The sequence below is a fragment of the Nyctibius grandis genome, chromosome Z (genome assembly GCF_013368605.1).
Source record: "Nyctibius grandis isolate bNycGra1 chromosome Z, bNycGra1.pri, whole genome shotgun sequence".
Taxonomy (NCBI): domain Eukaryota; kingdom Metazoa; phylum Chordata; class Aves; order Nyctibiiformes; family Nyctibiidae; genus Nyctibius; species Nyctibius grandis.
Window position 1 is genome coordinate 25171919 of NC_090695.1, and position 25342 is coordinate 25197260.

The 25342-nt window shown below is 38.3% G+C and overlaps 1 protein-coding gene across 1 annotated transcript; it reads right to left on the reverse strand.

Moving 5' to 3' along the window:
- AGGF1 (angiogenic factor with G-patch and FHA domains 1) lies at positions 1 to 24965 on the reverse strand. Its single transcript, XM_068423835.1, has 14 exons — positions 24762 to 24965; positions 23862 to 23958; positions 23179 to 23384; positions 22212 to 22358; positions 20076 to 20264; positions 10013 to 10367; positions 8279 to 8390; positions 6982 to 7033; positions 4719 to 4820; positions 4201 to 4366; positions 3874 to 3956; positions 2714 to 2841; positions 1681 to 1780; positions 1 to 822 (listed from the first exon to the last, which is right to left on the reverse strand). Exons 1-14 carry the CDS (start codon positions 24948 to 24950, stop codon positions 622 to 624), a joined length of 2127 nt encoding a protein of 708 aa, XP_068279936.1. The 5' UTR covers positions 24951 to 24965; the 3' UTR covers positions 1 to 621.
- Between the last annotated feature and the right edge of the window lie 377 nt (positions 24966 to 25342).

Here is a 25342-nt window from a genome sequence, read left to right on the forward strand (position 1 = left end):
TTGTTTTCTTCACCAATGCTGGTAGTTTATTTCGTGGAGTACAGTATTTATTTTTGAACAGTACTGATGAATCATTTCAAACCAAGATTTTTCCCCCCCTGAGGTAAGCTGAGACATGTAACTACTACTGAACTGTATGAATTTAAGAGTGGTGTACCTCTTGCTGAGCATTTCATGGCAATCACGAATAAACATACAAGAGAGGAAATGGCAATATGATACTATGTAGTAGGGGCCTGGGGGATTTTCTTTTTTTCTGTTTGTTTGTTTTAGTTTGCTTTTAAACCACTGTTCAAATGTTAAAGGTATCATATTTAACAGATGTTTTGTTTGACTTTCCACGAAGAATTGTGTTAAAAACACAATGAGAATCACCTTCAAGTACTTCAATTTGAATATCCCTCTAAATTCCATTCATTTCTTATTAAAAATGTGCTTTTATAAAAGCATGAAGACTACAGAAAACCAATTAACATAATAGAGTTAATATTGTATAATTTTTTCCACAACTGTATTTTACATATCACCAAACTTCTGCTTTAGCAAAAGAAAAAAGAATAAAAATAAATTCTCTCCCAACTATTTACACACAGGAATTACCCTGCTGTGGGACCAGATACTTTACTCTACAGTCCCTCTAACCCATGGCGTAATGTTAGGTGTATGCCTTTGTGATTTACGTTCTTGGAAGTTTTCAGCAAACCTTTCTCTTGCTTTATCCCAGTTCTTTTTATTCTTGCTCTGGATGATCTGAACATCTTCAACTGAGGCTGGTCTACTGGCACCCAAACCTGCATGTGTCTTATGTAACTGAAGGTGGATCTGTCAAATACATTAAATATTGTAACAGCAAATTAGGTACTCTGAATATGTTAAATCATATTTTATACTACTAATTCCACCCTGCTCCCCAAGTGCTTCTCTTTAAGGTTCTAATATACCTAGATCATACATGGACATCTAAAGTACTGTTAAAATGATGTGTCAAATCACCACCTCTAGAACTATGATCTAGAGTACTGAACGATGTCACCTGCCACTAACATTACTGTGAAGTACTCCTCACTGAGGGAGTAGCGTATGATCCTTGTGCTGGGTAGCCTGACAACAAAAAGTACGGTGTGGCTCTGAGCAGCGCTATTGCCAAAAGACAACACATATCTGGTGACAAAAATGGGGCTAGCGTGGCTGCCACAGAAGCCCAGAACTCGGTGGCTACTGTGACTTCAGCCAGCTTTTCCTCTTTCATGGCCCATCATCTAGCTTTACTTTTGTGCTACATCAGCCTTAGAGAAAGTGAAGAATTCCACCATAAGCCCATCTTGAATTCTCATCACTTAAAATTATTTCAATCTTCTTCCAGACTTTGTATTCAAAGTCTGAGATTATTAATTCAATGGCTAGAAGCTGTCTGTCCTCCCTTGCTAGTTCTCTTAAACCGTGACAGTTTCCTAACACAGACATTACTGGCATTTTCTACTGAAGGGACAAAACAATTGAAAAATTTCAAAATACTTCATTAATCAAGTAAAAACTATTTGATACTCATCCTAGTGAGATTATTCTTTCCTAACCGATTTTGAAGTGTACCAAGTGAATAGAGGCTTACAACTATATATTTTTCACGGCAAAACCATTTCTATTCCTTTTTTGCTCCAAGTAAAAACCAGAAAGACCTACCGGATCCTTCATACCACCACCATCCTTGCCCAGGCCTTCCCCTTTCTTCCATCCCATCTTCTCCAGCATTTTATGTCCTTTGTTGCTGTTGCTGATTTCACTTTGAAGAAAGTTTAAGATAACTGATAAGCAAGAATTAATACAAAGAGTATGCTCTCTACTCATACACTGAAGGACAGAAATGTGCATGCATGCTGCTCTAGAAACCAGGACTCAACTACTATGCTGTTCCTACTTCCATCAAGAGCTGTCCAGAAGACCCTAGTGCTACTTTTTGCAAGTTCTTCCATGAATATCTTCGGTTACCAAAGCTATTCCAAGCCTCTGGTCAAAACCAACTCCTTCTGAACTACTTGCTTAGTTTAGGAGTTGAAAGATACAGCATGGGTGTATCATGGGTGGGTGCAAATTGACTGCACTAGAGAAAAGGCAGTATCGCTACCTCACCACCAAATCATCCTAGGGCACATATTTCATTGTCTCACACTTCCTTTTACTAATTTACAAGCACCTACAAGTTCATGTTTCTTAAAAAAAAACCACCCCAACTACAAAAGCAAAGGAATAATTAAAGAGGAAGACTGAAGTAAGTGTCATTTAAGAGGTATGTAAATGCATGTCCTATCAGAGGCTGGATATTGACAGTGAAAGAAACTGCAGGTGGAAAAGTTGCACGGGTGCTATTACTGGGACTGGATAGGGAATATAGAAATTGAGACGCTTAAAAAATAGATACTACTGAAGGTGTCAATAGTGCAGCTGGGGAGTTCCTTGATTTTTTGAGTTGGTAAGGAAGTGATCTAAGCATCCTTACTGCCAAGTTGAATTCTGTATGGAAGGTGAGGAGTTAATAAAAAGAGCACATGAACTGGGAAGTGAGAATAGCTTGCTATTATCTAGCTCTCCTAACACATTATATACAGGTAATTCATAACCTAACAAACTATCCTAGTAACTAATTGATACTTTACAGTGTTTTTTTTAAGATTTCACTAGAGAAGGACATGGAGAATCCCCTCCCCCCCAAACTTACATATGAACAGAAGCTGGAGTATCATCTCTCTGGAAGGTTCCTTCACTTCCAATGGTGTCTCTGCGTTTTCCTGCTCTGTCTTTGTACTTTGGATTCTTCACTGCTTTGTTGTTTTCATACTCTGTGTTCTTTGTAAGCAGATTAAATTTCATCAAGACAAAGAAAGCCCTTTTCTTTATTTTGGTAACTTCACTGCTTCCCTCCAAAAGTAAGGCACCTGCAGCCTATTTCATTAATTCTAAATCTTGTAACAAAGAACTATAGATCTCATTTAGTAGTTTCTTACCTTACAGCCATATCTTGTAAGGTATGTTATTGCCATCATCACATAATAATGTAATATTGCCAAATTCATTAATTTCACAGAGGCTGTAAATAAATCAACAGATTCTCTTGAATCTTCTCTTGGTATGAAGACGCAATCTCTCCATATTAAGCAGAAAACCACGTGGACATGCCACTGGCTTTTTGTTTAAACATTTAGCCTGTTCCTCAGCAACTATTTCTTCAGAATAGGTGACAGAACTAAGCACATATATAGATTCCATACTGGTATTATTTTGGTAGCTGAAGAATTTGAGAGAAACTATGGCATTCTTTTTTCTACATGAATACTTCCTATAAGTGCTGGATGTAACCCCATAGTTAAAATAATCTCTAAACCAGAAATAACTTGAATACTTATATACTATATTGCCTGTATATTCACGTTGGCATTCTTCTATTGCAAAGCGGACTTAAAAACTTAAAAACTTTCCCTCTTCCTTCCATCATTTTTTCAGTTGATCATTATTTTTCCTTTCCAAATAAAAGACAGCACTCCAATTTAGTGCAAACTTAAATTGCAGAAATAAAAATAGAAATGTCTTAAGAAATCTTAACCTCAAAAGGATGAGGAATCTTGTACACATTGGAATGGATCTTCTTATCCTAAACTTCTAACATTATTTTCATGCCCTGTTACCATCATATTGTTGTAGAGGTTTGTAAATAATTATGTAGTGTACAAAAGACAAGCTTCAGTTAAACTACCAGGGCTCAAGTTTAAACTTGAGTGCATTTGAAAACTTCCCTTATTCACTGAAGTCTGTGGCTTAAAATAGGAATCACAAAGTACATGTAGACTTCAAATACTTAATGAACTTCTGCTGTAAACTCACCTGTAAACCATATTTTACCCATATTTGTTTTAATGCTTTTCTTCTGACTAACTCTCTCTCTTCTTTGCTAAATGCCGGGCAAACTAAAAGGAAGAACACAAGACTGAATTTCTAAGTAATCATGTAACAATGTTTTGAAACATAAGACAACTGTGAGAATTTTTGTTCTAACATTATTACACATAGACCCATATACCAAGAAGAAACTACTTCATAATGTATTGTAGAACTATTCCCAGTTGGCAAGAAAATTGTAAGAAAACTGAAGTCATATTATGTTTATAAAGAGGCATAATGAAAAACACATCCCATGATAAGATGACTAACCAGAAGATTCCTTTTTCCTGTCCAGGCGAAGATGTGCTCTGACTTGTCCTGGTTCACATCCATCACAAGTATCACTGCCAGGATGTATATGAAAAGAAAGCACAGTTTCACCAATCTTCACTTCATCTCCATGCTCCAAGATGTAGGGATCACATTTTGTTTTAGGCTATAGCAAAAGAAAGTTTTGGCAGCCATGTTAATTAGTTACTAATGAAAAGCATGAACTCTATTTCATGAACACAGCTCATAATTTAGTAATTCAGCATGGTCTCCCAAATGCAGGCAAGTATTTAACTACAGTGGGTATTTCATTCTAGCAACTGCAACCATAGTGGATTTTTCCTAATACAAACTGAAGCATTTTAAGTGGCCCTAAAAACAGAAGGGAACCAAGGAAGAGACTAATGTATGAAAGAAGCTGTACAATGACGTTGTTAGTGATTTGCCATAACATACATAAAATTACCATGACTACAGTTTTCTGCAACATACACAGCATTATAACAACAGGTACTCACCTGGAGAATCTGATTTCCATTAACAACTGTTCCATTCCGACTGCCTTGATCCACAAGAACATAATTTTGCAAATCGTGGTCAAAATATACTTCTGCATGAAACTGATAAATAGAAGTCTAAGTGAAATGTTCTTATTAAGCAAATACTTCACAATTTATATGCTATTTTAAAGTAAGATTTTGAGGTCTTTTAAATGAGTGACTCTGGTACTCTTAAGTTAATGAAGTATTCCACACCTCATGATTTCATCCATGTGAAATGTAAATGAATGGGCCACAACAGCATGAGCTAAAGTATACTATTAATAACATAACTGTTTTGATCTTAAACTGATTCAGTTCTGAAAAAGTATATACTTCCAATGTGGCAAGTATGCTTGGACTGCAAGATTAAGTAATATAGCATTTTTAACTGTTCTTATAAATAAAAGGCTTTTTTCTTGTAAGGTATGTTACAGCAACTCAATTTTTTCTCTTTCAATTAAAAAAAAAATCTGATCTCATTCTACAGCTTCAGGTTACTTGGTCTTTCATATCTGAAATAGCTCCCTAAATGTCATGTGTTTGTAAATGTCACGTAATTCACCTTCACCTGCATCTTAATGCCCAGGACACAATGACTAGCCATCATTTGCTGTTCCTTTTATATATTTTCTGATATTGAGACTAACAACCTAAATTTTTTGTTTGTTTTGTTGTTGCAATTCTATATAGGTATTGCTCCCAAGCCCACACAGAACACAGGAAACACATCTCCTGGCCAAACTCGTGAAGATATATACTACCTCCAAAACTGGCCACTGAGCAAACCAAAATATAAACTTCTGTGGCCTACTAAGACTCCCAGTAAAAATCAGAAGTCTAAAAAAGTGACAGTTTAAAATTTGACAAGCAAGGATCACTTTTGCTATCGTGGAGAAAAAAAAAACAAGTCAGTCTGGGAAGAATGTTCATTTAAAACTAAATCTCTTCTTATCTTTGAGCAATAGCAGTTGCTACATTCAGTAATAAAAAAATCAAAATAATATTTTATAGATTGACTAGCATTTACAACAGGAATACTCCCATAATGGTGGAGACTCACTAGATCATTCAATAGATAATTTAATTTCTACCTCTTTTTTATTGAATAGGATGAACCCAAACTACTTCTAAAGACACTAAATCTGCAGGGTGTAGTGTTGTTTTTTTAACTCTCACTTTACACTCAAGAAAAGCAAATGCCAAAGTGGTCCACAGCTATTAACTATGAATAGTGAGGAAAAACTGGTGGTTAACTTTTTTGTTTCTACAGATACGTCATTTATCTTCCAGCCTTTGGCTCCTTATCTGCAAAGCGAAATGACTTCTTATATCAACAGTCATGTACCCATGAAGTACTAAAATGGTAACATTACAGAAAAAAAAGCCTTTTGGCTTCTTTTTGCACCCAATTTCAAATACACGCCTGAAAAAGTCATAAATAGCAGGGAAAGATTTGCTCTGGGAATTGTTCAGTATGAAATACGGTACATGCCTGATTAATCAGAACTATCATCTGGAACAGACATAGTAAAGTGTATTTCAGATACTTGCATTTGCACATGTTTTTATCAATTTTTTTTTGTTTGGATGACATGGCTTTGTCAATCTACATTTTCTTTTATTAAGAGTGCTGTATTTATGGTCTGTGTTAAGCAAAACAGAGCACATCATTTATCTTTAACCTTTGTTAACCATAAGAAAAGTTTTCCCTTACAATCTATCACTGAAAGAAATTCTATTAAATTTTCAAACTCCTTGTATATCACTTATATATTTATACAGTTGCCTTAAAGAAAAATAAAATAAAACCTGTTGCTCTGAGCTGAACTGCAAGGGTTGGATTACTTTATGACAAAGTTCTAACTAGCTGACATCAATATTTCATATACCATTAGTACTTCACAGAGCAATAAGTTTTCCTCAAGTTCAATAACTAAGAAATTCAAGATTCAAAGCATATTTTTTTTACTATGCATTGCACTGTGGATTAGTAAAACTCCAATTTAAAAAATATTTTGCTTTTCTAGACTTTGAAATCACACTGCTCTTCGTGTTAAATTCCTGTTCAGTAAAATACCATATGCTTTCTTTTTCTAACTTCAAATGTGGGTAAACCCACATCTCATTCTAAAAGTTCCTTAAAAAATTAACATAAAATTTTGCAAAACTTAAAAGCCATGGAATCTAAAGCTTCATTCATATGCTGATCTACCTTTCAGCAGACAGAAACAAGAGTTACCTTACTGACTCCAACTTCAGGAATCTGAAGTGTGTGTCCAACATCTTTTTCTCTGGAAAGGCAAGTTGATACAGAAATCACAATAAAATAGAAATAGATCTAATAAGTGGCTCACAAAAAGTGTATTTCAGGTGAACCTTAATACCATGTTTCTCTTCTAAGCTATTAGGGAGGTTTACAGATGTAAAACAGTATTGCTATATGCACAATGTCAAGACTTGCTTCAGGTCCCTTCTTCCATCTATAAACTATATACAGTGGGCAACGAATGTATGATAAAGATGTACTGTTAAATTTTTATCTATAAACCTGACATTTTTATCTGAACTTTTATACTTATACAAGACCTGTAAATAATAGTCTGAACTCTGCATCCTTCAGGCTCTTCAGTGCATCTTGGCATCAATCTTCAATGCTGAAGTTGAATTCTTGGTAGCATTATGCAGGTAATATAAGCAATGAAAGAATAATCTGTATAGATTTTTTTTTTTTGTCAAAAACTCTGCAGTAAGATGAAAAGATCTGTGTATTAGTTTCTTATACTATGGGGTAAAGAAGCAATGGAGCTAGCAAAGGACCTATATGCAAATTGCAAGCAGAATTGTCATCTCTTAATCTTCACATAAATGTACCTAGAAAACTCCAGCTGTAAGAGCAAATCAAAACACATCTATCAGCATTAGAGAAAAGCAGCTGAAAGGAGGTGAGGTTTTCAGTAAGCATGGAAGAAAGCATTAAATTCATCATCCACAATGAATAAAACAGATTTATTTTTTTTTACATACTAGAACGGGAAGAATGCATACAGGCTAGCACAAAACCCAACTTATTATTTAAAAATGATGAACCAACCCTACTGGAATTTGAATGTGTGAGGAAGTCCAGGATATGTTTCCTTGTGATCCTGAATTTCTGAAGTGTGTTCTTCCATTTCTGAACAAGTTACCTTAGTGGCCCAGAAAAAAAGTTTACTTGCTTTATAGAAAACAACACTTTTCAAAGAATGCAGCTATACTGCCATTAGGACTCAGACACAAGATCAAGTTATCAATAACAGATTTTCATCCCTGCTGAGCCACATTAACTGCCTGTGCTGTCATCACAGCAAGCATGACGTTACGTGACATGACTTATATTTGTTACTATGGGCTAACCTAACTCAGAGTGCATCACACTGCTGCATGCTAGGAGGACAAGCGTGAAGAGTAGGGACAAGCAATCCTGAGTGGCTTCCACAGCTTTCAAAGCAAGGTACAGTTTCAGATGTATATATATAACAAATTCCATTCAGTTTTACCTTCCAATTGTAGCAGGTTTCACAGCTGTGATAATATAAAGTGATCCAGTCTGTAGAACTGGTGATCTTACTACAATTACTCTGATACAAGGAGGCCAGATCTTTTCTTCATCTGTAATTATAAAAAAAATACTGTTATTACCAACAAATTACCCTATAGTCCATAGCTTTCAAACAACTGATACACATTCAGTCATTCAGTCATGGCTGAATCCCATGCAACTTTCAGAAAAAGAGATGTATAAGCACATCTGAGAGAAAACTTTGATGAGACTACTGTTTCAAAGGCTTTCTGACTGCACACTAAAGTATTAAAAATGTTTTCCTAATTCTGGTTATTTACATGTGCACAACGGTTTAGTTACAGCAATAAAATATAAATACATTCACAGAATTTACTAGCATATTATAAATTTATGGACCATTAGTCATAACAGATTAGAATACAATTTTACTCTGAGAAAAGGCAGCACCTTTTTGTTCACCACATCACAAATGTAATGCATGCAGAACTTTATATTTGATAATTTCTACGTCAAATGTAATTTTACTAGTTTTTACTCTTACTAGCACTACGCACCAATGCAGATAAGAAAAAAAAATAGATGAGCCTATAGATGCATATGCTTTTTGCCTCAATATCTGATAAGGAATTATACTCTAACATGAATTCTCTTCTTGGAATTTGCACTGTCAGTCTCCAATGATCTCAGCTAGAAATAGACATGTTAAGATGGGAAGACACTAGCTCAAAAGGTACTCAGAGAAGAGAAACTCTCTACAGTTTTTATTACTCCAGCATTACTGCAGAATTATTAGAAAACAGTAACAGAAGGAAATTTAATCTGAAAGCCTGATGTAGCAAGCACTTTTTGAATGGCATTAATCACTCAGAATCTGAGCAGTTGAGTAAAGTAATGAAAACAGAATAAACAAACTGACTGTTTAACTGTGAGCAGGGCACAGGCTGCAGTACAGACTTCTATAGGTTGTATTTCATTCTGTGATTTGGAATATCCTTTGCATATACATAGTTCCAATTGGTTGTATTAAGCTTTTCACAAGTTACTATATTTTTTTTTTTTTTTGCAAAAGACTATTCAGTTCTTGAGGACCTCTTAAGGACTGAGTAGAACACTTTCTTTGGTACAAAACAGTACACAGGTTTCCTCTCTATACCCATTTCTTACATGTTGCCACTGGAATACACACAAAATAGGATTTCAAATAGTACTGAGCACTCCATGTTCATCCTTTTCACAACCAAGTGACCCAAGTGGACCCATCAAGTGGACCCATCTTACATTGAATTATACCTAATTGTTTATGAACAGTATCAGGAATATTATACATTAACTGAAGAGAGTTAATACACAGAATTCCTGTGAGTTCTGTACTAGAACCTCTATTTTAACAATAGACTTCCATTTCTCCTGTCACTATCCTAATCTAAACAAATCTTATTCTACCACTGAGGCTTCTACACAAGCACAGGACAATATACCCCTAAAGAGCTTTTATGAAAACAGCACTACTTACTTCTGGCTACTGTGCAAGTAAAGAGAAGGAAATAAATACTGGTAACAAACAGCACTTCTTAATTCAAAGCATCTCAAGTCACATGCTTTTATTTTATTTTTTTTTTAATTATCCAAACTGTTTTCTTGTAGTTTGTTCTAATAGGCTCCTGAAAAAAATACAATAATATCATACATAAAAGCCACAATAATTCACCTTCATTTTCTGAGTCTTCTGAATCAGCAGTTTCTTCACTTGTTACTTCATCCTCACTGCTGTAGGCTTCGCACTCAGAATCTGTAATTTCACCTTCTTCCGGCTCACTCTCTGTGTCTGCTGTTCTACTGTCATCTGTATATGCTGCAGTATCTGGCGTACTTTTGCGTGAATGTGAATTTATACTGTCTGTAGAAACTGATTCTTTGGCTGTTACACTGTTTCGTGGTTTTGTGTCCATTTTAGTCTTCTTTCTTATATTTGGAGACGACTCTTCTTCAGCAGAACTTACTTGCTCAGTAGTGGAAAAGCAATTCAGACTGCTAGATGATTTCTGCTCTTCTGTGTCCAAATCCTGGAGGGGAGTTATAGAACGTTACATTCTTTACAGATTGAGTTATTCTAAAGTCTGCTATCAGCCTGGAAGTAAATTCTTCACAGGAAGAATTATTTTTACAACTATTAAGGTGATTAAATTTCCAGAAAGTTTTGCACATGCAGTCAACAGAACATTTGGTAGAAACATTTTCACATCCTATTAGACATGACTGAGACCATCTTCTATTTGGATGTGACTGCACTCCTCTTCTAAACTTCACTTATTCCTTCCTCTTTTCTCACACAAAGCTTAAGATCTTTGTCCTCACTTTGAAACTTGTACAACAGCATCTTGTATATTTTCCCGGTTTGCTTTTATGACACTTACTTCTGTCCCTCTCTACTCAATTCTTGCAACTTGTTTAAAAGTTCTTCAATTGATCTTCATCACATCTTCCTCCTGTTTTTGTCTTCTCATTTTTTTTCCACAATGGTCCAGAATATCTGTAATGCCCACCCATGCTTGCCTAATGACCTGTTCTTCCTCCTTTCAAAATTGTGACTTTAACAAAGCCTTTCATCAAGATACTGTAGAGAAGTTTAATTTATGCTACGTGGAACAGTTCTACTGAGAATCCATTTTCTACTGCAACAAATTTCTCCATTGAATACCAGATTAGATCACTGAAGGTTCTTCCATGGCCACTTGATTTCATCAGAACATCAACATTTTTTTAACTGAGAAATCTACAGTTTCATATGAATTTTACCAGAGTACCTTGAAAATCTGATTCTCAATTTAGTAGCCCCGATGACCATCTTAAAAAAAGAAAAAAAAAAAAGGGAAAAAAACCCACACAAATGGCTTTAAAAGATAAATAAATAAAATCTCAGATTTTAAGTTATTTCCCATCCTGGATTCAGAATGAATGCATTCAATTGCCCTGAATTGTACCAAATATTGCAACACAGCAGTTAAAATAAAAAACGTTCTTGGTTTTTTTCAGTAAGTTTTCTTATAGAGCATTTTACATTTCAAGATACATGAATTAATGTGAATGTTAACATCATGGAATTTAAAGCACTTTCACTTTTCAGAATTGTAAAAACTTATCAGTGGCACAGCTGTAAGACAAACACAAGAATTCCTCTCAGCCAGCAGTCAAGCTGTTGGATAGGACTTTACGGTGTACTTTTGAAACACTTTCAGTAAGACAGCAGATTCTCAGGAAGAATCAGCAAACTTTAAAAGACCTCATGCTTTAACTGAAGGACTATCAGTTTGTTTAGGGTTTCTCTATAGTGCACTAGCCCTCCTCCCTGAATCCTCTAAGTATTGGAACTAGGAAGCAACAGGATCACAAGGTCACTGCCTAGTGTTGTTTATTTTAAATAACAGATGTAGCAATCCTGCCAAAAGTAGGACTACACAGTTCATACATGTCAGACATATTAATTCCGTTAGAAATCTTTTTGGCAAATCTGATTTTTGCTTTTATGAATGATCTTTTTCCAGTGTATTTATCTTTGTCTATGTTTGGTATGGATGTTAGACTGATACCCGACACACCAAGGTGCTCTGCAATCCTGAATGTATTTCGTCCCATAATACTGCAAGCTACCAACATTTTACTAATCTAATCTGACAACAGAGAAACTAAATAGTCTACTCAAATCACAACTGAAGCAAAGCAACAGATGACTGTGGTGCACTGACGCCCAGGCATAATGTGCCAACCACTCAGCTCTTTCTCCACAGTGATTCCAGTGATACTCATTTTTGGCATCACTTCAGATATTCTAAACTCGAAATCTAAACTAGAAAATAAAAAGGTGCTGCTCCAAAGCCTAGCTACTAGAGTAGACTCTCTGTTCTGGGTTGAAAACAGGAATTTTAAAAAACACTCTTACAGACAAACCAAGGATTCTCTACATACATTCTGCCAATATGACCATTAAGCCTGTTCTCAGCAGTTTCTGTATTTTTTCCCACTATTACTACAACTATCTATCAAGAAAGCAAATAAACTAAATAGTTCTGTTAAGTACTGATAAAAATCTAATCTTCGCATTTAGAAATCCTTGTAAAAAATAGAGGATTTTTAAATTGCATTCCTAACGAATATGAATTTTGAGCACTTTATGATTTCACAGATCTGTATTAAACATCTTGATGATGTCTAAACATTAAGTCTGGGGATGCTGACTGTATTCTCAAAGCATTTCAGGGGGTCTTTACTTGTGCTGAAGAAATCCTTTTCGATCATATGACTACTAGTATTAACACAGAACATATGAGGCATGTATGAAAATGTAACTATGCAAAAGCACCTAATACTTGCTAGCACCATTTCACAAGTACTTCAGTTACTGTCTTCCACCCTACACAATACTCGAATTTCCAATGCAAAAAATCTAATTAAAAGCCAGAGAAAGAGTAAAGCTCTTCCTATATCATAAAGAAACCATTTTATACATCGGTGGACAGCTCTGAAATACAAGAAACATAAGTTTGCCTTACCTAAAGAATGTAGTTTGTTTAGTCAGGACACTGAATGTTAATACAGGGATGCTAAATACGTCTCTTCCCAAATATTCTAGAATGCCATCAAAGTTTTCTTCAGATGTTTTACTTATACAGTGTTTCAAATATATTTCAAAGTTACTTTGCAGGTGAACTGATTTTGATCAAATAGCATAAAAAAAAAATTATTAATTCCTTTAGGAAAATAGGTATCTAAACATCAACTACTAGATACTATTTTTCCTTTAATAAAAATGTCAAGATTAAAGGTAAACATCCACGGACTAATGTGTTTGGTGTTTCAACTCTACCTTCACCAGAAGCTGCCAATCCAAAAGAAGAAATCTTCAGATTAGCCATGGTTTCTGTCAACTGACGTACCTGAAGATGGGATGAATATCAGCAAAAAGTAAACTACACATGATAAAAAAAAATAGAAGTCACTGCTTCAAGAGCTCTATGGGAAACTACTACAAAAACCTTGTCTCTCCTACAGAAGTAGCTAGAATGCATCTAATGGAAAAGAATATGCCGGAAGTTAATTTTGAGCACAATGCTGAAATAAAATTTATTAGACAGTAGTTTAAGAATAAACCGTAAAAATAATTTCTGGAAAAAAAATGGCATATGTCAGACCCTGTACCTAAATTTTGCTATGTATTTCTAACTGCCCCAATCCAGCAAGTAGAACGACATTATCACTTCTGCATGCAGTCTATTCTCCAACCTGTATGGAAGCGCTGGATCTAGATATTGGGTCAGGGATCACATTATCATTTATGCCACCTTGTGTTTGGTTTTTTTTGGTTGGGTTTTTTTTTTTTAAACTTTTCCAAATTTACTTATTTAAAGGTTTTTCTTCTACAGGAGATAATATGGTATTTGTTGCCCCACTTTTTTTTTTTGGCCTACCACTACAAAAAGCTATCAGAACTGATTTCCGAAGTGTTCCACCGACCCTTTATGCGAGCTGCACAGAGGCTATCTAATACTTCATCCTGGCAAATAAAATTCCTGATCGTCTATTAAAAGCAAGCACGTGGGCAGCATGCAAGTCAAAAGAAAACTGTTTGCAATATAGAAGTTTGGTGACTGAAAAGAAAGGATTTCTTTAAAGAAAGTTCTTGTATAAATAAGGAAAATTCTTCAGGAGATACTAAGCATGAGAATCCCCCTCCACTGTTTTTTTGCAATTAGAAGTACATTCATTTTAGCAGATCACAGAATCACAGAATGTTAGGGATTGGAAGGGACCTTGAAAGATCATCTAGTCCAATCCCCCTGCCGGAGCAGGATTACCTAGATCATGTCACACAGGAATGCGTCCAGGCGCGTTTTGAATGTCTCCAGAGAAGGAGACTCCACAACCTCTCTGGGCAGCCTGTTGCAGAACTCAGTCACCCTCACTGTAAAGAAGTTTTTCCTCATATTTAAGTGGAACCTCCTGTGTTCCAGCTTGCACCCGTTGCCCCTTGTCTTGTCAAGGGATGTCAGTGAGAAGAGCCTGGCTCCATCCTCATGACACTTGCCCTTTACATATTTATAAACATTAATGAGGTCACCCCTCAGTCTCTTCTTCTCCAAGCTAAAGAGACCCAGCTCCCTCAGCCTCTCCTCATAAGGGAGATGTTCCACTCCCTTAATCATCTTCGTGGCTCTGCGCTGGACTCTCTCTAGCAGTTCCCTGTCCTTCTTGAACTGAGGGGCACAGAACTGGACACAATATTCCAGATGTGGCCCCACCAGGGGGGAGAACCTCTCCTGACCTAGTATCCACACCCCTTCTAATACACCCCAGGATGCCATTGGCCTTCTTGGCCACAAGGGCACACTGCTGGCTCATGGTCATCCTGCTGTCCACTAGGACCCCCAGGTCCCTTTCCCCTACGCTGCTCTCCAACAGGTCTGTCCCCAACTTGTACTCATACATGGCGTTGTTCTTGCCCAGATGCAGGATTTTACACTTGCCCTTGTTATATTTCATTAAATTTCTCCCCGCCCAACTCTCCAGCCTGTCTAGGTCCCTCTGAATGGCTGCGCAGCCTTCTGGTGTGTCAGCCACTCCTCCCAGTTTGGTGTCATCAGCGAACTTGCTGACAGTGCACTCTATTCCCTCATCCAAGTCATTAATGAATATATTGAATAGTACTGGTCCCCGTACCGACCCTTGAGGGATTCCACTAGATACATACAGGCCTCCAACTGGACTCTGTCCCATTGACGACCACTCTCTGGCTTCTTTCCTTCAGCCAGTTCACAATCCACCTCACTACCCGATCATCCAGACCACACTTCCTCAGTTTAGCTGCAAGGATGCTGTGGGAGACTGTATCAAACGCTTTACTGAAATCAAGATAGACCACATCCACTGCTTTACCATCATCTATCCACCAGGTTATGTCCTCATAAAAGGCTATAAGGTTGGTTAAGCATGAGTTCCCCTTGGTGAAGCCATGTTGAGTGCCCCTAATGATCCCCCTATCCTTGATGTGCCTAGAGACAGCACAAAGGACAAGTTGTTCCATTACCTTTCCAGGGATAGAGGTGAGGCTGACCAGTCTATAGTTACCCAGGTCCTCTTTCTTGCCCTTTTTGAAGACTGGAGTGACATTTGCTTTCTCCAGTCTTCAGGCACCATTCCTGTCACTCCCGTCACCTCTCCCAGATGGGCACTAGTATCTTCTTGTTTGGTAATTCAGCTTGTTAAAAATACAGTAATATTTTAACAGATTAATTTTATTCTTTAGATTCTCAGATTTAGATTGCTTTTACAAGAATGCTGCAATATTTGTGGAGAATACACTTGCCGTTTCTGCAGTGTTAAGCATCCCAACTTACTACTTATAAACAGACACTATAAACAGACATCTCACTTGTAAGATAGCTGAGCACATGAAATTCTTCACACAAGCTACAAACTAAACGGCAACTAAAAAACCTTCCTGTGACCAGAAACAGAAAGTTAACAGATTGGCCCAGTCACGATTTTTTAGATTAAAAAGATATTAACTTTGGTTTAAATGGAATGTCATTCAAAAATCACATGCAATTTTTGTAAAAATTATATAGCTACCAGTACTGTCTATGTGGAAATATTTGCTGTGATAATCTATAAATGCAGCTGCTAAATTCCCTTATTTCTTTTATTTAGCAATTTTTAAGTAATATTAAATGTCTATCAATACTTGTTTACATTTAATCTTTTAACTGAAAAAGAAAGAAAACAAGTTTAACAAGTGTTTTGTGTACTTCAGGTTCTGTAACTACTGCTCAGTGTCTTCCCCCGCTTTACATGCATATTCTTATAAACGACCTCATCTTCATCCAGAAATAATAATGTTCCGGGGATGTACGACAATATCCCCAGAATTAGACCCTGGCATTGCTTTATTTACCCCTATTAGTGGTCCACAGATCAGGCAGTAAATCAAACCATTCTCCTACTTGTACTGGCTGTAGAAAAAGAAAGTCGAGTAAAACCTACTTTGGTCAAGAAATTAGGCAATGTTTGGAGGCATTTTTCAGGCTAGCTGTATAATTTAATAACCAATTAGCAAAAGAAATAATGAAGTACTAATCTTCAAAATAATTGTCGCAATTTTAATAAACTGTCTCTGTTTAGCCCACATCCAGGGCTAAACAATAACCACTGTTCTGTCAGCCAGTGACCCTGTCCCCAGCTGAGAAAGGCAACTGGGAAAAGGAAGATCTGTGGGTTAAAATGGAAGCAGATTTAATAAAATCAGAAAACCAATACTAATACCAATGCTAATATAAAATACACAGCGTTACACTCAGCCCATACAGTGGCCACGAGCTGCACGCTCCCAGCAGCAAATGCCCGATGTCCAACCCTGCGAGTGCCACAGCTCCAGCGACAGCACGACGGTCACAGGGAACGGGAGAGCGGCCTCGGGAGCAGAGTGACGGGCGAGACCCTCCGGGGATGGCGACCATTGAAGAGAGGGGCCGTCCCCAGCACACTTTCCAATTTACAGTGAGCATGACATTTATCATAGAATCATAGAATGGTTTCGGTTGGAAGGGACCTTAAAGATCATCTAGTTTCGGTTGGAAGGGACCTTAAAGATCATCTAGTTCCAGCCCCCCTGCCACAGGCAGGGACACCTTTCTACTAGACCAGGTTGTTCAGAGCCCCATCCAACCTGGCCTTGAACACTGACAGGGAGGGGGCATCCACAGCTTCTGTGGGCAACCTGTTCCAGTGCCTCACCACCCTCACAGGAAAGAATTTCTTCCTAATATCTAATCTAAATCTACCCTCTTTCAGTTTAAAACCATTCACCCTTGTCCTGTCACTACTTGCCCTTGTAAACGTTCTTACGGTATAGAATACTGCCGTTGGCCAGCCTGGGCCAGCTGCCCTGGCTTTCGCTCCTCCTGGCTTTAGCACCTGACTAGCTCGAAACTGCTAACGGCCTTGATCACTGTGGGAACCCCCATACCATGGCTGCCCACCATCTAAAAAAAAGTGTCTTACCAACTTTGTTCCCACCGTATCGGGTGCTGCAGTCTTCTCAAAAGTGCAGCCTTCCTGAACAGAAAATTGATTCTATGATTCTGTCCCAGCGAAACCAGGACAATAATTTCATCAGTATTCAGGGACAGGTTTTATTTTAAGTTTGTATTTTTTTTTGGCAAGAGTCGAAGAGGGAATGAAAGGAAAAGGGAGAAGGCTGGGCATAAGTGTGCAGGAAAGCATTTCAACACACAACACTTCAGCTACAAAGTTCCATTTAAAACCAGGCATTTTCGGGTTTGTTTTAGGATGTAAATAATACAATACCTAGCATGAACTAATTAGTGCTTTTCCCAAAACTAGACTAAACTGGACAATAATAATATTGCCAAGAAATACCAGGTATCTATGAACTGGATTGTGCAGCTCAAGCTATTTTTTCAGTTTTATAACAGAAAATCTATAATATTTTATTCTAATAGATCTCAATCTTTTATTCTAATGTGACATAGTTTGTTTTTAAACTAACACATGAATCTCTTATATGATTAAGAACCACACAACAAGAATAAAGTATTTAACTCAGCTACGTAAAATACGACAGTAAGGTGCTTTGTTTTTTCTAAATCTAACAATGCATTTACATAAAAGTACACTGACAAAAAGGCATTCTTTTACTTTTGAAGTTTAAAGTGGAGAGTAACTGTTTTAAGTATCACTTTGTATTCTCCCTTTTATTGTTTAAAAAAAATAGAAAAGGCCTTGATTCTTACTATGATACTAACCTTCACTTACTCTTCACAGAAGCAAAGATCTGTGCACTACAGAATATGTTTTAAATATTTGTCCTGTTATCTTGTTGGTCAAACAAATTAATTCATAAATAAAGCAAAATACTCAGTTCACTATCAATAAAACACATCAGAAAAAGTAGATGTTTACCTCCTACCTTGTGACTGCGCAGGCTTCACACAAAAAATTTTGTTAACAAGACCATCTATATAAAAATATTTTATCAATATAAAATAAGCTGTAGACAAGTAGCTATTTCTAGTATAATCAGATGACAGAAGTGGATTGTGATTGGATCCTGAAAAGTAGTCAATGTTATTAGGTCAGACCTACATATGCCACAGAACTTTTATAAATACACTTGCTGATTTAGGTCAACATGTTCATCACAGAACTAAATTTAAAAGATTTACTAATTGCACTATATGATAAAGGCTTATTCCTACAAGCTTTCTGTGATGCTTTCCTGATACATGATGAATAAAGTTCTGTATTAATAATGCCTTTTGAGAATGGCAGAATGCTAATTCAGCAGTTGCACACAGCATGCCCAGAATGCTAGTAAAACTCCTAGCTTCAACTGCATTACCTCCCCTCTCTTAAGGCTAAAGGATCATTATACTCAGTGTTGCTAAGTATCCACCTCAAGATTTCAGAACGGAATGGTTCACATGAAGTTTCCTCAAAGAGCAGACATTCTCACATTAGCCAGAATCTATTCATAAAATCTGTAATCCGTCAACTACTACTATCCATTCTACCTTCGTGCATTCTTAATGTAAAGTTTCCGTTTTCAAATCTTTCAGAAGACCTCACTCCTGATACAAAATTTTTAAACTCTGATACGTAACTATTATGTAAAAGTACCTGCACACTAACATAATTATTTCAGATTTCAACCCATCAGCTTGACTTAGGCCTACATAATTAAATTATGCAATGGTTAAAGCAATAGCTTTGAAAAATGCAAACTAAGGAGCACTGCAAACTAAAGAAATCAATATATTCAATTAAATCTTAAATAATAAAACAAATTTGCAGAATAGGACTATATAAATCTGATGCAACATCAATAATGGTGTTCATTAAGAAAATCTGTCCTGAAGTTTAACAGCTGTGTTACAATAAAAATTCTGGTGTTTAGGAGTGAGTAATGTTTTTCAAGGCAGTCACTATATATTACATGGTATGCTTTCTTAGCTATCAGAAAAACAACAGAAAGGAAGTTACGTTTTTTATAACTTAAAATACAAGTTAATTACAATGGGCATTTATTAAGATGTACAGATTATCCACACACTATGGACAACAAAAATGTATAGACCAAATAAAATATCAACAGAAGAGCATAATATGCAAAGAATTAGAACTTCACAGACATTTCATCAATCCCAAATGATGGTACAGATACAGTAAAATGTCAAAGGAATGAGCTTTGGAATACAGAGTCACAGAGAAGGGGTGGGGTGTGTGTGAATTTTCAAAACCTTCAGTCATTTTTTGATTCATCACGTGAATTAAAAAAAAACACAACAGCCAACAACAAAAGAACACAAGCCAAAACCCTAAAACCAAGACACTGAGGTAACACTGAATTTTTGACGTAAATGCAGTCCACACAGTACCATGAATTCATCCTACTGTGCTTGCTAATCAGAGAGCCTCACCAACACTCCATTTCAGACATCTATACAGTTGTACTGTAATAAAACAACATTGAAAAAGCAAGGGAATCCAAGTTTAAAGTTTCATCCTTAAGTCACTCACTGCAAAAATTATTTGAACACTAACTACATGTTAGGAACTTGCTGTATATAGTTTAAAGATGTTTGAATCCTTCACAAAATAAGCATAGATGCTCTACATAAAACCAAACCCCACAACTCATAAATTGCATCATGAAAAATAACCCAGGTTTTGCATTTTCTATCTGTCAGTTTTAAAGTTACCTTATCCTCATTTGCAGTAATCCGCTCTGGTTCTTTTCTCTTCTTTTTCCCTTTTTTATCCTTGGTGTGCTGAGTACCAGAAGCCTGGTAAGACTGCAGATCCACTCGTGAATGAAACTGGTATCGGCCGCTTTCCACATCACAGTAGTAGTAAATTCCAGTTGCTGGATCATAATACAGTTGATTTTCCTTTATAAGAAACATAAAGAACAATGTTATCGTTACTTCAATAAATACATTTTTCAAAGAAACACCCACTTAATAAAGAGCCACATACTAAGTTTAAACAAAAAGATACTCAAATGTACTGAAGAACTGTGGTGGCTTGACCCTGGCTGGCTACCAGGTGCCTACCCAGCTGCTCCCTCAATCCCCCTCCTCAACAGGAGCAGGGGAGAAAATAACATGAAAAGCTCATGGATGAAGATAAAGACAGGGAGATCACCATCATGGGCAAGCCAGATTCAACTTGGTGAAAATAAATTTAATTTATTGCCGGTGAAAAGTGTGCTGGAAGATGAGAAACAAAGACAAAACACCTATCCCCACTCCTTTTTTCCCCAAGTTCTGCTTCACTCCTTCACTCCCAAGTCCTCTACCTTTCTTCCCCCTGCCTGAGCGGTGCAAGGAGATGAAAAGTAGGGGGCTGTGGTCAGTTCATAACAGTTCCTCTCTGCTGCTCCTTCCTTCTCACACTTTTCCCCTGCCCAGGCATGGGTTCTTCCTGTGGGTTGCAGTCTTTCAAGGACTGCTCCTGTGTGGGTCCTCCACAGGCCACAGCTCTGGCCAAGGGAATGTGCTCTGGCATGATCTCTCCACAGGCCACAGCTCCTTAAGGAGCTGCTCTGCTGTGGGGTCCTCCACAGACTGCTGTGTGGATATTTGCTCCAGCATGGTCCTCTTCCATGGACTGCAGGGAATTGCCTGCCCCAGTGGCCTGGAGAACCTCCTCTCACTCCTTCTACTTTGACTTTGGTGTTCACAGGGTTGTTTGTCACACTCCCCCAACTTTCTCCCCGTCTCCGCCACATACACACTCCACTGTGCAGTGTTTTGCCCCTTCTTAAACATGCTTTCATAGAGGCACCACCAGCTTCTCTGATGGGCTCAGCTGTGTCCTGCAGTGGAACTGGCCACGTCCAGGCAGCCCCTGACAGCTTCTCACTTATGCAGCCCCCAACCCCACTACCAAAACCTTGCCAGTAAACCCAGTACAAGAACATTTCCTGTAATTCAGAACAGTTACTGAACAAGAAAATATATCCTTTTGTCTAATTGTACCATAAACTGTAATCTATAGCCCTGAACATTTATGTATCCAACTAAATCCACAAACTATGTCAAAAATAATGTATCATTTAAGACTTCAAAAATTAAGTACAGAAGTGTCCCTGAAAACAAAACAAGCAGTTTTGTGTACCACATGCGCTTTTTTTTTTTAATTGAGTTGAATGCAATGCTGCAAACAAAAACCTCTGTTTTCATCATAATAGTTCCACTGGGATTTGTGACAGTGCACGTATCTATCTATATAAGCATGTACATATACACATACCTCACAGGACAAAAAGAAAACCTCTCCAAAAGCTCTCTTATGAAAAATGTATAGCAGAAATTAACCATTATGAAATTTTGATCCATCATCTGACATCTTTTTTTAAGGAAGTATTTTCTTTCCCGTAACATCAAACTAGTTGGTAACCATACTCAAGTAAAAGTACAAGTATTTTGTGTATTTTCTCTCAACACACTTTTCACTGTGGAGAAGCCACTGACTTAGTTCAGCAATCTGTCTTTTTCTAAACAACTAATCTTCTAGCTCAAGCTTTTAATTCTGAAAGAGTTACAGAGCAGCTTTACAGTATAAAATTTCCACAATGACAAGCAAGTGAAAGACCTAGAAGACATCAAAAAGAACTGAATGAAAATCTAAATTTATATCTTAGTCTGCTGTCTTTAATTTGACTGAAATAATTCAACAACTAATTAACAAACTTCCATTACTGTTTGGCTTCAGTAACACGTTCTTCAAATCATAAAGTCAGCTTGGATCTTAGTTCTTTGCTCACATCAACATTTACTACTAAAACTTCGCAACAGAGAAAAAATGCGAAGGGTTTTGAAAACGATCCTTACCGAATTATAGTAGAATCCAGTGCTATGGTCATAATACAATCCTGTATTTTCATCGTAAATAAATCCAGTTTGTGAAACAGCAGCTTCTGCAGCAGCTCTCAAGCTCTCTGCCAAAGAACTCTCTGGTACTGAAGTATCTTCTGCTTCCTGATACCAGAAAGTAAGAAATTGAATTTTCTTCTACAAACAACCTCCTCGGTTCTTTAGCATTTCACAATGCCCTATTTTAAATAAAACTAATTAGTGCTCTCTGGATTTGGATTGATTCAAGAACAATTAAACAAGACAGCAAAAATCTAGCTGTAGTTTACTGATAAACTCCTACGGATTTCAATTGGGCCAACACTTCATCCTTTCGTTTTCCCCAACCTTTTTTCAAAAGTGGTTCACGTTAAAAATATACACAGTCAGTTTCTTTCAGCACATTCCTCAAACAGGTTTCTGCTCTCCATTCCATTTCAGTTGCTAGATGCTAAGGCACAAAATCAGTTAAGTGAGTAAGATGAAGTGAGTGATCTAAGAGAAGGCTGGATAGCAGGAGGAAAAAAAACTCGTAACAAAATAAACAAATAAAACCCCCCAACAACTTGTTTCTCCGTATATGTTGCCTCCTTATATCAATGGAGGAAAAAAAGTATACTTGAGGACAGTCAGCATGGCCATATTGAACATATTCTGCTGATTAAAAAATGCCGTGCTTCCAGGCTATGTAGGACATATGTTTTAGAATGTGCTTTTTTTTTTAAAAAAAAAAACAGACCTAGGGGTATATTACACTTGGAACATACTACAGAAAGAACTAGTTTCAGAGCACAAGGATGTTTGTCTGCTATCATTAGCACCACACCATCACAAAAAAATAATTTCATATTATGACATCAAGACCAAAAGCACATCTTTTAAATGAAATGAAATATTAATAGAGTGCTGACTTCAAAATTGGTAAAACACCGAACAGTTCTATAACCTGTGAATTCTGGATGAAATTTTCCTCTTCTCCACCTTCTACAACTTCGGTGCTATCCATCCTTAAAGGTATATTAGCATCTGTCTGCAATTCCTCAGTGGAATCATGCTCAGTGCCTTCAGTTCCATGATCGTGCTGCACTTGCAGTTCAGATGCACAATCCTGAGTATCAGTGTGATTGTAATAATTTTCATAGTAGTAATAATCTGCAGGGGGGGAAAAAAAGTTGAAGTTGCATAGATTAGCAAAGCAATAGTTTACACAATGCAGTTTAAGGATCCTAAATATTAAACTGGAAATTTATGCATATAAGTAGTCTAATGAAAATTAATTATTAGGTAGTGCCTCTGCTTTGAATTTATTCTACTCTTACTGAACAAATTATGTCTTGTTTTAATGTACTTTAAAAATTGGTAAAACATGTATGTGTGTAACATATGATATTACTATGTAACCGATTACTATGGCAGAATTCTACTACAGTCCATGCTACATTTTATCCTGGTCTAAAAGGAATGGCTTGAATAAATAGGAAATGGTCCAAAAGACAATGTCAGGTTACTGAGTTGAATGCAGCTAAGGATACAGACTTGAAATGTATTTTATATTAAAGAAATTCAAAATAAGATACTCTTCTCGATACTCTTCTTCTTCTCTGTTTTAGCAATCACCACCCTCTCTACCTGCTTGTGACCACGCAGCATAGTCCTCTGTCTGTACTTCTACACTAGACATATCTTTCTCCTTCCTGTCATGGATTTCCTTAGTGAGCTCTTCAACCTGAAAGAAAAACAGCATGTTACAGAACAGAACACTGTATTTTAGGGGTCGACGTCAGAAAAGAATATGGGCCTATTTTACATTCTGTAATTCAAACAAAACGTAACTACATCATAGGTATTTCAATTGATCTTTGTTTTGCAGGCGGCAATTTTCTACTTGAATGGTTGGCATAATGCAAAACATAATTTCTGCTCACAAAGGGTATAATAAAGGCAAGCACTTGGGAGGAAAAAGTTAACCAAGGTTATTTTTAAGATGCCCACCCTGAAAAGTTGGATTTCAAGCAATTACCCCTGTTCTGTGGTGACGAACTGCGGCATTTATGGAACTTCCCTATTTTGCCATAAGCATCCATGGGGCAGTTCTTCCACTCATCCTTTACCTCACCTTGTTTATTAACCTTCTTTCCTTTGGCTAAACGTAGTTTTTCCTTCTGACTGCGAAACTAACTGTGGCTGAGAAGCTGTTATCGTTCTCACCACCACCATCACCTGTCCAGCCAAACGGGACAGCAAACTCGAGCCAGCAACAGCACCACTTTCGGGGGTCTCTGGAGTCCCGCAGGCTAGGAGAGGCTGGCGGGCTCCGAGAAGCACGGGACCCGCCTGCCCCGTGAGCTCAGCCCGGGCGGAGGGGGCAAGACGGGGGCGGGGGTGGAGGGGGTCGACAAGCCGGGGGGTACCCGGTCGGGGTCGGGAGGTGACAGCAGCGGGGATGCCTGACAGGGTTGGGGCCGGGTGCCGCCCGGCCCGGAGGGGGACAGAGGGTCGGGGGAGTCGGTTCCCGGGGCGGGGGCCTACCTGCCTCCTCAGCGCCTCCCTGCCCTCCCGCGCCTCGCGGCACAGGCACTCGGCGCGGCGCAGCCGGCGCTGAGCCCGCTCCAGCTGCCCGCGGCAGGCGCCCAGGTCCGCCTCCAGCGCCGCCACCCGCTCCCGCAGAGCCCGCTGCTCGCCGCCGGGCGGGGAGGCCCTGCCGGGCGGGGAAGCCATGCCCGCCCGCTCCTCAGCGCCCGCCGGCCGGCCGCCGCCAGGCGCCTGGGACAAAGCGGCGGCCGCGGCCCCGCTCGCCGCCCCCGGCCATGGCGCCCAGCCGGGCGCGAGGGCAGCAGTGGCGGGGGCGCGCGCCTTCCCCTCGCGCGCGCGAGCTTCACCCAGCGGCGCCGCTGCAGGAAAAGTTTCCCCGCGGCGCGCGAGGACTGGCCCCCGGATGAGGAGCGCGGCACAACCCGGAAGGCACCGGGAGAAGCCGGAAGTGCGCGAGGGATGCGCATGCGCTTGACAGCGGCTTGTGGTTGCCAGGCGACGCGCCGGGGCGGGCAGGGCCTCGGGCCTGTACAACCTGCGGCGGGCGGGAAACTCCGGAGGCGGAGCCGTAATCGTCA

What these genes read in the sequence shown, in the direction of transcription:
- AGGF1 (XM_068423835.1), bottom strand. Translation starts at nt 24,950, where the DNA reads ATGGCTTCCCCGCCCGGCAGGGCCTCCCCGCCCGGCGGCGAGCAGCGG. An exon ending in TGCTGCGTGGTCACAAGCAG is followed by an intron (nt 23,385 to 23,861) that starts GTAGAGAGGGTG and finishes CCCCCCCTGCAG; the next exon opens with ATTATTACTACTATGAAAAT. An exon ending in CAGGAAAAAGGAATCTTCTG is followed by an intron (nt 3,957 to 4,200) that starts GTTAGTCATCTT and finishes TCTTCCTTTTAG; the next exon opens with TTTGCCCGGCATTTAGCAAA.